General features: G+C 52.9%; 1 protein-coding gene across 16 annotated transcripts in view; it reads right to left on the minus strand.

Moving 5' to 3' along the window:
* Nucleotides 1-12,516, minus strand: part of TBC1D22A (TBC1 domain family member 22A) — a 403,669-nt gene that overhangs the window by 363,470 nt on the left and 27,683 nt on the right. For 11 of the 16 annotated variants that reach the window (XM_063622512.1, XM_055252819.2, XM_055252831.2 and 8 more), the window contains 3 exons: nt 10,111-10,167; nt 8,853-9,193; nt 5,127-5,303 (listed from right to left, as the gene is read on the minus strand). In XM_063622512.1, the coding sequence (XP_063478582.1) occupies nt 5,127-5,303; nt 8,853-9,193; nt 10,111-10,167 (575 nt within the window). Of the gene's footprint in view, nt 1-5,126; nt 5,304-8,852; nt 9,194-9,882; nt 9,927-10,110; nt 10,168-12,317; nt 12,338-12,516 lie in introns of those variants that run through there. The other 5 variants (XM_055252828.2, XM_063622515.1, XM_055252823.2 and 2 more) reach the window with 4 other exon arrangements.

Here is a 12,516-nt window from a genome sequence, read left to right on the forward strand (position 1 = left end):
CCACAGAATAGCAACCGCTTTCTGATGCTCTGCATTGCGCTTTACTCCCCAGGTTCAGAACCTCCCAGAGGCTTCATGCTGTGCTCGAAGTAAAAGCAGAGCTCCTTCTCCAGGACTTCTCAGCCCTGGGGACCCGGTCCCTGCCTGCCTTGCAGGCCTCTCCCCACACCCCACTCAGCCACCAGGTCACAGCTTCAGCAACCCCTCAAGCACATGAAGCTCTATTGCCCGCAGGATCTTTGCACCTCTGGGCCTGTCCCTAGAATGCTCATGCCCCCTCTTCAAATGCCTGCCTCCGTGCAGATCTCGTCCCAGAAACAGCCAACTGCAGAGCAGCTCCAGCCTCTACCCTCCACATGCCTTGACTCTCCCTACATGCTTCCTGCCTTCTGATGGTTGCGGGGGTACTGAGCGAGCTCCCTCTGTCTCCTCACACGAGAATGTCAGCTCCTTGAGGGCAGGGTCCTTGCAAGACTGGCTGCCGATTTCTCCCCAGTGCCCACAACCACAGCAGGTGCCCAACAGAGCCTGAATGAGTGAGTGACTTTACATAAATTCCCGCAGACCTTCACAAGGACCCTGCAGGGCAGGTCTCATGCTCCCTCTACAGCTGACGAGACAGGGAGGTTGAGCCACTTCATGAGTAGGGACACGGCCAGCCATCACACTGAGGGCCTACTCCAAGGCTGCACCTGCTTCCTCCTGTCACCAAGGGCCCAGGCCCTTTCAGGGCTGCCCTGGAGGTGCGGACACCAAGGGGGCATCTACTCGTATTATTGCTGCCAAGGTGTACGGCTCCAAACTTCTGTTCATGCCCTCCCAACCCCCAAAACACCCTCTCCTGCTGACCTCCATCTATCAGCACGCTCTCATAAAGCCTAGACTGGATGCTTACCCCTCAGGGGAAGTGGAACATGGCCGTGGCCTGGCCCCACTCCTTGACGGAAGGGTCGTCGTGCCTTCTGTCCTACCGTTCGAAAGCCTTGAGGGCCAGAGCTGAGCTCCACACACAGTTCGCACTCTGAGGCCCCACTGCCATGAGGCAGGCCCTAGACGGTCCTCAGGAAACTACATGTTCTACATGTTACCAAATCGCACTGCCATTCACCAGACACATGTGACCAACTTGAGTGTCATTTTCCAGGGCTTCAAAGCAGGCAGTCTTTGTGTGAGTAAAAATATTGAGCCAATGCTAAGAGTAAAATGAGCTGTTAAGTTCTATTTGCTACTTTCATCCCCAGGCTCGTAACAGAGCGTAAGCTAAACAAAGAAAAACAGCACTCCGCTGGACAGATGCTATTCAGCGGGTAGACTCATTTCTGTGGCACTTCTCACATCGGCGATTTGCTTCTCCAACATTGGCAAATATTTGCCACTTAACGTCTTTCATGTAATGTGAAGACAGTACATTCCACTGTCTTCCAAAGCTATCTTAACTGCCTTATAAAAACAGGCAATTTACTGGCGATGTTTTCTCTTGCTACCAAATACAAATGCAGTCATCGTTTAACTTTGAAAGCTCTGCATTTAGCCTTTTGGTTTTAGATTTGATATTTACATAGAATTATAAAGAAAGGGAAAACCCACAGTCCCCTCAACCTAACAAAATAACTTGATTTTTACATGCTAAAATCCAGCCCTACATACTCCCATCTTCCTACAAGTCTTGAAAGCTTTACTTTTAAGAATGATTTTAATTTCCAAAAGTTGCTTCAATTACAAAGTCCTCCAGAATGTTCCAGGTGGGTACTCAGAGCCTGACCCAGCACAGGGTTCCCATCCGGCAGATCTTGCTTTTACCAGCTGTCTCTCCTCCACCTGCCTATTGCTGGAAACCGCAGGACACAACCAGGAAAACATCTGTAAGTCCTTGACTCGTCAATGACCACTAAGCGACCATATACGTCAATAGCACAAAAATCAAGTGAGAAGACAAAAAGTCCAGTTCAAATGAACATAACAACAACCATAAAAATAACTAACATTTTTGAGTGTTTAGTACATGCCAGGCACTCTCTTAAGCATGTCATGCGTCCTATCTCATTTAAACTGCAAACTGAGCACTGCTTTCATCATGCCCATCACGCAACAAGAAGTCTGACAGCAGGATCATCACCAAGCTGGCTCAAGGTCACGCGGCAAGTAACCAGTGGCGCCAGCTCTCCACACAGGCAGCCCGGCTCCAGGACCCACTCTCCCAGGTCCAACGTGGTTCTGCATCTCCACAGCACCCTGGAGGCACGAGAGCCAGCAGAGAAGGGGCACTGGCATGCTAGAAGAGGCAGTGGCCAAGATGGGTACATCAACTACAAGACTAGACTCCTGTTAAGCACGGTCTACCTGTATCTCCTGTCTTGGTGGGTGACACTTCCACCTACCCGGTGCTCTAGCCGAAATCACAGAGCCATCCCCCACACTGCCTTCTCGCCTCACCCATGGCTAGGGATGCTCTGTGTCGCCATCACAGAAGGAGGTTCAGGCGCCTGAAGAAACGTTCTCGAGTTGTTTGTAATAATAGCAAGTGAGGAATAACCTGTCTGCCCATCCGCAGGGGCTGGTGCAGTCAAGTGGGGGGACATCCAGAGGATGGCATGTTACAGGGCACTCTAAAGACTAAGGCGGTTCTCCATGTACATCATGGGAAAATGTATCATTCCTTTAAAAAGTGAGGTGCACAACTGCCTTGCCGAGCAAGGGGAGAAAGAAATACACCGTAGAAATGCACAGACCCCAGAGCATCTCTCTACAGAGCACTTCATCACCAAAGGAAAAAGGGGAGCTCTTCAGTGGAAAGAGCTGGCAGATGCCACCTCAACCAAGTGATCGGAGTCCACATCATCAATGCGAGGACCCACCAGCACCACGTGCCCCCACTGTGATGACCAAGAAGAACACAAATCCCTTCAGTGATGTTCCTGCCAAAAATTATCAATCAGAATCTCATCGTGGGCAAACATCAGACAAGCACAAACCAAGGGACATCCCACAAAATCACTGGCCTGTGCTCTGCTAAAGTGTCAAGATCGAAATGCAGAGACTGGCAAAGCTGCTGCTCCAGGTTAGTGGAGAAGACAGAGGCATGACACCCAAATGGAACGCCTGCTCCCCACTGGAGTCTAGACTAAGAAAAAAGAGGGAAAGGACATTACTGGGACAACTGGCAGAATGTGACTATGGACTGTGGATTAAAATAATAAAAGTGTTAAAATAGTACTGTGTCAACGTTAAATTTCCTGATTGTGACACCTGTGCTGTGATGCTATTGAGGGAATGTCTTTGTGCTTAGGAAATATGCAGCGAAGGTTTTAGAGGTAAAGGGATGTATCTCCAACTGACTCTCAAATGGTTCAGGAAAAATGTGTGTGTATATATATGTGTGTATATATATATGTATGTATACACATACACACAAAAACAGGCACACACATGCAGAATGGTAATGGGCAAATGTAAATAATTGGTGATTCTGGGTACAGAGCATATGGGAGTTCTTGGCACTATTCTTGCCAACTGTTCTGCAAGTTTGAATTGCATCAACATGAAACGATTAAACCAACACATGCATGGGCCATCACTGGAAGGAGACACCTGGAGCTGTGGAATGGAACGGAAGGTGGAGGCTGGGACAGGCCTCATTTTCATGTACACCCTGCTGTGCTGTGTCATGTTATAACACATGCAAGTGTTGCCGTTTCAAAAAAACAAACATAAGGAAGAAACAAACACCCACTTTGAGAACTCTACTCAGAGCTGTGTCCTTCTAGCCAGGAGACCTTCCAAGAGCCCTCCCCAGCCTTGGGAACACAGCTTCAGCCATGCCCTTTGAACCGCTGCTTCTGCCCAGAAACCCTCTCCCTGCCCTGGGCCTGAGCGTGAAGGCCCGGCTGCTGCAAGCTCCTCTACGGCCCCTGCATGGCTCCTGCGTGGTTCCAGGCGGCCCATCCGCGTGCACCACTCGCCACCTCCTGGCCAAGCCAGGCGTTGCACCTCCAGCTCTCAGAGTGCCACAGTGACACCAGCCATAACTGTCTGATACAGGTTTGTGCCCCCAGTGAAGCAATCCCATGACCAAGGCCACATTCCGGTCCTCCCAAGAACCCCAGCGTCTAGCAAACACCTAGCCAGAGTGGCACTCCACAAAGATGAGATATGGAAAGGAAGGACGTGGATTCAGCAGGAATTCCACCGGAGGAACTCAAAGCAAGTGCATTCCACAGAGCCTGGCCATGGCAGTCCACATGGGCACCGCGTGTGCCTGGAAGCAACTCGCAGAGGAAGAGTCAGGCTGGTGACTGTGCTGCGCCCTGCGGGCCTGCCCCTCTGCCCCAGCCTCACCCCTGCTCCCTTGCGGGGCTCACAGCCTGTCACCCTCCGATGACTGCCAGCCCCATGGCAGGAAAGTACAAAACCAGCAGATTGAGTTGATGGTCACCAGCGCTGTGCCCCCATGAGCCACTGTCTTCAGAATACTGTCAAGAACAAGGATGTCCACCTGGCCAGCCTCGAAGGGCTCACCAAGGGCAGCAATAATAAAGAGTGCAAATGGGATGACAAGAAAACAGAATGGGCCAGGCGTGGTGGCTCACGCCTATAAGCCCAGTGCTTTGTGAGGCTGAAGCAGGAGGATCTCTTAAGCCTAGGAGTTCAAGACCAGCCTGGGCAACATGGGGAGACCCGTATCTGTAGAAAAAATTGTTTAAAAAATTTGCTGAGCTTGGTGGCACAATCCTGTAGTCCCACATACTCAGGAGGCTGAGGCAGGAGGATTGCTTAAGCCCAGGAATTCCAGGTTGCAGTGAGCTATGATCGCACCACTGCACTCCAGCCGGGTGACAGAGTAAGACCTTGTCTCAAATTTTAAAAAAAGAAAACAAAAAGGAACGCAAAATACATTTTCAAATTGCATGGGAAAAGCATTAACAAAACATGTCTAAAGCACAAATTGCTACTACCTTAGTGACTTACTGACTTGAAAATATTACATGAAAACATCACCTTCCTCCAAGGCAAATTACACACGGACGCGTGTGCATTACATAAGCATGCACAGAATCCTTTAAAATGTGATCTATTTCAGAAACAGCAAGAAATGTCTGTGTGTGTCCTCCAGAGGGCAGGGTGCTTACCAAGGTCTGTGTTGGGGCCGGCAAGCAGCTGCTTGAACTTGTCGAGCCGGGAGGCCTCTCTTTCGCTCAATGCTGAGCTGCTGAGGGTGCTGGGGTCGGATGTGCCACCCAGCGTGACGGTGGCCGAGTGTGGGAGAGACTGGGACCTCTGTAGAGGGGCGGCATCGCTGGCACTTTCTGCAGGGGTGAGAGAACGGGGGTGAGGGTGAGGGCGCTCCTCCCGACCGCATGTTCCTCCTTGCTGTGCCACTGTCCCTTTGTGAATGCTGTTGGGTCACAACGGTCCCTTCTTCCCATCACTGAGCGGTGGGGACCTCGGTTTCTTGAGCAATAACATGGAAATGACACCTTTGAAATTCACTCGCCTCTGGCAGAGTATTATTCATCAACGAAATGGACCACCTCACATAAAAGCAACACAATGACAGCCAGAAAACTCCAGGGCCCCTCGGGCTGTGTGGAGGTCAGCCTCCCACCAGTGCCTGGGGTGGAAGATCAGGGCCTGCCCAGGTGACATGAACCAGAGGGTCTGCGCAGGACGGTGCTCTCAGGTCAGCCAGGCCTGAGTGTGGAGGGCAAGCCCGTGAGTTACTGTGAGGGAAAGGAGAAAGCCTGCAGAGGCGCTGAGGACGGGAGGCAACGGTGGGGACACAGCAGGAACCAGGGTGCTGCGAGGGCACTCACCTGCCGTCTCAAGAGCATGCCCAACCCCGCCACCTGCCTGGCCCTCCTGGGTCTCACCAGTGCCCTGGGAGGAAGGTCCCGCAGGGACCCTCATCCCAAGGAAACAAAGGAAGCCAGACAGGTGAGAGATGGCACCTTCCCAGATCCCACCACAGGCAGTGACCGCGGTGGCACTGGAGTACAAGCTGCCCGCCCTCCCTCCCACTCTTTGCTGCTGCCCACCAAGGCCCCACTGAACCCCAAGATGGACAGGCCCACGGGGACTCAAGCAGGTGGTGAGACAGCACGTTCCACCCAGCAACCCGGGACCGGGTCAGCCCAAGGGAAGACCCTAAGGCCCTCAGATCACTCATCACGGCCATCCGAGACCAACAAGCAAGAGGCTGGGAAAGGCTCCAAACTCCTGGGTCTAAATCCTGTCTAGCTATCTCATTTTTCAAAAACTGAAAATGAGAGTGAAAAATAAACTCCAGGACGGGCTGACACCCACTCCAGCGGCCGCTGGAACAAGGAGGCAGGAGCCGCGCTCCCGCGCACCCTCCTTCCCACAGAGCGCCCCCATTTCCTTCATAACCTGGGAGTGGGGGAAAATAATTCACACAGAAACCCTCAGGCTATCCAGGAGCCAGGCAACCTATGGCCTCTGGGCAGAATGTGGCCCAGTTAAATTTCCAGAAAAGTCTGCTAAAGTGGAGGCATAGACTTCAGAGTACCGCCCTGTCTCCTCCTCCCATCCCCGCTGCCCACTCTCCCTGACTCCCCCCAACCCCAGGGAGGATCTCCTCCCACCAGCCTCAGCGCCCTTGCTGTGATTCCTATTTTGTAGCAGCTGCACACCAAGCAGTGGGCTGGGGCTCCAGCCCGGGGCGTCTGGCTCGAGTTTCCGCTGCGGCCTTACTGCAGAGAGGGCTGAGAATCAGCACCTGGGCAGAGGGGAGGACCGTGGGTGACAGTGCCCCCCTCCCTCCTTCAGAGGCTCCTGCTTCAGCAGCACTTACAGTTCCTCAGAGTCAACATTCAGCAGGAAGAGCAGCTGTGCACGGAGTTCCAGAATTAAAGGTGCTCAGCTGGACTTCCCTGCGATCTTTAGAAATGACTGATGTGGCCTCATCAGGACACATAAGGGGCCACTCACTCCTGAGCAAGGCCCATAAGTTCATGTCCTAGTGTTGCTGCAAAGTTTAATGAGTTTAGTGTCATAGGTACTTGATACTGTACCTGCCACACAGTAAATGATCAATATATGGTATCATTGTCATTATACTGAAGTGCTCAAAAAAAGCTTGCCCAGAAAGCAAACACAGGAAAGGTGGCCAACTCCAAGGCAGGCAGGTGGGAACACAAGGCAACGAGGTCATGGGCCCCCTTCTCCCAGCGCAAGCTGCCTGGAGTATCCTTTGCTTGGCTCTTCCAGGATGAGGCCATCCCAGGGTGACATCCCAGGGTGACATCTCACAGCTCCCCAACCCCAGCTGGTCACAGCCCGAGCCTGCCTCTTGTCAGATCCCCCAGCCACACACCATGTGGTCCTGCGGTCCTGGCCACTCTCAGCCTGACAGTGTCCTGCATCTTGGGGGCAGGGGGCGGGGTGCTGAGAGGCTCACAGAGCTTCAATGTCAGCACCACCCATGAGCAGATGAAGCCAAGGATCCTGGCAACTCTGACTCTGCCCCAGGCTGAAGGGCGCTGCCCAGGACTACGCCTGCAGGAGGCGGTCAGTGCATGCTTCAGTCAATCACCAGGTTTCCAAGCCTCCCGCAAAGGCCATCACCAGATCTCCACTTACAAGTTCAAAGACTTTAAAATTTATTAGACTCCAAAAAGAAAACTGATCAAATGAAATCACGCACAGCATTCTCAACTAATGAGAGCTGTAACATTTTAGAAGTTAACCAATTCCTAGAAAGTGGTTTTAAAAACTAGACTGAGGTATGAAACCTAGTTCTGCAGGGTAACCTCAGGCCACCCTAACAATCTCCATCTTCTCAACTGGAAATGTGGGGAGAGCACCCTAGCCCCCAGAAGACCTTGGAGGGAGGTACCTATGAGGGCCTGTGGCCGCCCCAGCTGGCCTTCGCCCCTGCCCCTCACCCCCTGCCTCCCAACAGCACCGCTGATGCGAAGACACCCTGACCTCCCCATTTCAAATGACACCTGCTCCCCACTGCTCTCACGGCCACAGCGTTCCCACCCCATTCTCTGCCTCTCTTGACCGTGGCACTTGCTGCCTCCCAGCACGCTCTGTGCCCTTGCTGGCTGTGGGCAGTGCTGCATCTGTCCCTCTCACCAGAATGGACTTTCCACAGGGCACAGATGTACCTCAGTCTGTCCAGTGGGGTATCCTAAGCTCTGAAAACAGAGCCCGTGGCCCACGGTGGGTTCATCACATGACCATGCAGCTTTTCCATCACAGACGTGATGGCCTGCAACACACAAAGAGCGGCAGACACAGATAACAGCCTCAAGAACAGCTGCTGCACACCAGTGCCATGCACATGGCACCAGACACAACCCCACCCAAGGGGGTCAGAATGCGACCCAAAAGTCAGACTCCCAGCCCCTACAGACCTGAGCCCACGTGTATGCACCCCTGGCAGGAATCCTGTAAGCTGCCTAGAGGGCCAGCCCCTAAACATGCAGGGGCCTGACCCCTCGACTGGCAATGTCACTCATGGAACCATCGCAAGCTGGTGGAATTAGGAGGGAGACAGTGTCCCCAGGCGCTTGCTCCCCTGTGGCCCTCTCACGGCCAGCCCACAACAGCCTGGTGCCTCCACTCTACTCGGAGGAGAGACGCACTTAGCTAGGACAGAAGCCTCCACTCCACTCAGAGTGCTGACAGAAGAAAGCACTTGACAGCCCGAGGAAAGAGCGCAGCCCACTCCCCTATCCTTGGAAGAGACCCATAAGGGCTCTCGTGGGCCAGGGGGCCTGCTGCAAATGAGGATGGGAACCCACTGATTCTCCCACAGTGAGAGTGCTCTGGCCGCTTTCTTAGCTTGGCCAGAAACCCAGACCATCTCTTCCGTCCTCCCATCATACCTGCAGGACAGGACGTGTGGCTCTCACTGACAGACTTCACCAGCCGGAGGTCGCCGCTGGGGGGTGAGGGCGGCTCTGCCTCGGGCCTGGGCTTCTGCTGAAGCCCTGGCTCCTCCTGCAGCGTGGGCCGCCCCTGCCGCTGGCTGTGGTTGCGCAGCACACGGTTGGCCGTTTCCATGACCACCTCGGAGTTCAGGCTCTCCGCTGCCATGGCCAGGAGCTCGTCATCGTCCTCCCCAGCGTCCCAGGCATCGCTGGTATTGCTCTCAAACTCCTGGAAGGTGCTGACCCTCTTGGCCTTCACTGGTGTGGTCGGCATCTTGGCCGTGGACTTGAGCAAACTGCAATGCAAAAGCAGTCTTTACTCGTACATGCTCGAAGGCTTCACCCAAAACCAGCCAGGAAAGAATTCCCAGGTGAAAAGACAGGCATAGAAGTGCTCAGCTTCCATTTAGCAATAGTGAGTGAAAAAGCAGACACAATTCACAGAGAAAGAAGAGCAGGCGAAGCCCATGAGGACTCAGTGGCAGGAGGGGGAGGGGCTCCAGGAAGGCCACCTGGGAGGAGGTGCAGGGCCACGTGGTGATACCCAGCAGGACCACCCCAGCTCACTCTGGCCAGTGCCTGGGGCACCTTCCCCAAATCCCAGTAAGGCTCCTTTTTCCCCAGCAGTGAGCGGTGTGGGTCAGGCGCACCTGTGCAGGGTGCAGGCCTGTGGTATATGGATTTGAAGACATGATCATTCAAACAAGATTCCCCCAAAATATGACAACACACAACATCGGCCCCACCTCATGTGAGAAACTTGTCAGACAAGTGCAGTCCTGCAGGGTCACAACAGCCCAGCACAAGCCCCACACTCTGTGCTCCCGCCTGCTGTGGAGGGGCCAGGACAGGCCAGGGCCGGGCTCCAGCAGCTGGAGAATGCGGGAAGGAGGAGGGGAAAGGACAAGCCAGCATGGATGGCCTGCAGCCAGGCTGTCCATGGCTAAAGGATGCCAGCTCCTGACTCTCCCCAGGGCTCCCCCACCTCCCCACATCAGGCTGTGGCTCCCACATCCACTGTCTTCACCAAGATGCGCAGCACGGGGTGCACAGTGTCTCACACAAAGCGACTGCGTGATCAGTGTGGCTGAATGAGAAACCAGTCTCCTCCCTCAGGAATGCCTGGGAGCAGGAGGGAAGCAGGAAGACCAGGGTTGCCACAGCCCTCCCATATCAGAGCCAAGACGCCAAGTGAGGTTGGAACGTCACTTACGTGCCATGTAACAGTGGATCAAAGGGGGGGTGCTGGGCGCCATACACGTGCTGGATGCTGATGGAAAAGAAAAGGAAAACCAGTGAGCCTCTCTCCTGCCTTCCCAAGAGCCCACCACCAGCTCGGCCGAAAGGTGGGCTCCCAGGAACCCACAGGACTGAAGGAAGCAGCTCCTCATCGGCTGTCGCAGGCCCCCCCTGCAGCCACCCGGGGTCCTGAGGGCCCAGTTCAGAAGGGATGAGTGGCACCATACAAGCCCACACCCCACACCCCACACAAGCAGGGCATTCAGCCCGTCCCTGAGAATGGGCCTCAGCCTGACAAGCACCACCACAGACCCTTGGGCATCCAAACGGTGATGAGGGTGTCTGGGTGTGCAATGAAGGGACTGCGGCCTCTGCCCACAGACTAAAAACTTGAAGAAACGCCCATCTGGGAATTCTCACCTGCCATCATTTTGTCTGAAATTGAATGCAGAATTGCAAAAGATAAATATAATTTTTTAAAAGATTTAACGGGCTTGGCACGGTGGCTCACGCCTGTAATCCCAGCACTCTGGGAGGCCGGGGCGGGTGGATCACCTGAGGTCAGGAGTTGGAGACCAGCCTGGCAAACATGGTGAAACCCCGTCTCTACTAAAAATACAAAAATTAGCTGGGCATGGTGGTACATGCCTGTAATCCTAGCTACTGGGGAAGCTGAGGCAGGAGAATGGCTTGAACCCAGGAGGCGGAGGTTGCAATGAGCCGAGATCATGTCACTGCACTTCAGCCTGGGTGACAGAGCAAGACTCCGTCTCAAAAAGAAAAAGACTTAACAGTTTTGTTATAAAAGTCTTATATTCATCAGAGCAAATTTGGAAAACCGATGGAAATGAAATACCCCACGTGGCAGACACTGTTGGTTGACTGATCAACCTCTACCCAGAAGCCTTTGCTGCCTTGGCTGACTACAGCCATGGCTGGCCCTGTGACACACATTTATTTCTCACAGCCAGCAAGAAACAAATGGGGGTTTTTAATTTTCTAAAAAAAAAAAAAAAAAAAAAAAACAGGCTTAGCTAGCACCCCTTTGGCCCCTAGCTTCTCTCCCTTTTTTTCCACCTGGAACACAGAGGTGAGGCCTGGGACTTCAGCCATTGTGCGTGAGTGAAGATGCCACCACGAAGGGCAGCAGGACAGACAGGCAGGAAAGAGCATGGGGCTGTGATGGCTTTGAGCTGCTGCCCAACCCTGCGCTGCTCACCACAGACTACCAGACACAGGAAATAAACGAATCTCTGTTTGTTGAAGGCAATACTGGCAATGTTGGGAGGCCGAGGTGGGCGGATCGCTTGAGCTCAGGAGTTTAGGACCAGCCTGGGCAACATGCCGAAACCGTGTCTGTACAAAAAATACAAAAAAAATTGGCTGGGCGTGGTGACATAAGCCTGTGGTCCCAGCTACTTGGGAGGCTGAGGTTGCAGTGAGCCAAGATTGCACCACTGAACTCCAACCTGGGTTACAGAGTGAGACCCTGTCTCAAAAAAATAATATAAGTGATTCCAAAAAAATGGTCGGATGATCGCTTGAGCCTGGGAGGTGGAGGTTGCAATGAGCCAAGAATGCACCACTGCACTCCAATCTGGGTTACAGAGTGAGACCCTGTCTCTAAAAAATAAAATAAAATAGTGATTACAAAAAAGTAATAAAGATATTTGGAGACAAATATTTGCACACAACTATGATAACCTCTTGGGGATAAACTCCTAGAAATGGAAAGCCTGGGACATAAAGCACACATTAAAAAGGCCACTGGTCCACACTGCTGAAGAGCTGTGGTTCATATCCCACCAGCAGTGTCAACACCACACACCACTGCTCATTCAACAGGAGAACAGTGGTCTCCATGTCGGCTATGTGCCTTTTCATTCATGAGTGAGATAAAACATTTTTTTTTATTTTGTTCATTGGTACCTCTTCTTTTTGTAAATTGTCTGCTCATACCCTTTGTCCATTTTCTAATGAGGTGCTCACCACTTTCTCACTGCTTTGTAAAAAAAAAAAAAAAACCTTGTAAACAGAAGATTCCTTCTCAGTCATTTTGGTGGTGTGGTCAGCAGAATAACGGCCCCCACCCAAGACGTCCACATCCTAATGCCCAGAACCTGCGACTACGTCACCTTACATGGCAAAGGGGACTTTGCAGATGCGATTAAGAATATGAACCTTGAGGTGGGAGACCATCCTTGGCAATCCTGGTGGGCACGATCTAATCATGAGTACTCAAAAGCAGAGACCCTTCCTGGCTGTGGTCAGAGGCAGAAGAGACCACGAAAGGTCACACAAATGCAACATGGCTGACTCTGCACAAGGAGAAACGGGGCCGTATGCCAAGGAACGTGGACGGCTTCCTGGAGCTGGAGAG

This window comes from Symphalangus syndactylus, chromosome 18, assembly GCF_028878055.3.
Source record: "Symphalangus syndactylus isolate Jambi chromosome 18, NHGRI_mSymSyn1-v2.1_pri, whole genome shotgun sequence".
Classification (NCBI taxonomy): domain Eukaryota; kingdom Metazoa; phylum Chordata; class Mammalia; order Primates; family Hylobatidae; genus Symphalangus; species Symphalangus syndactylus.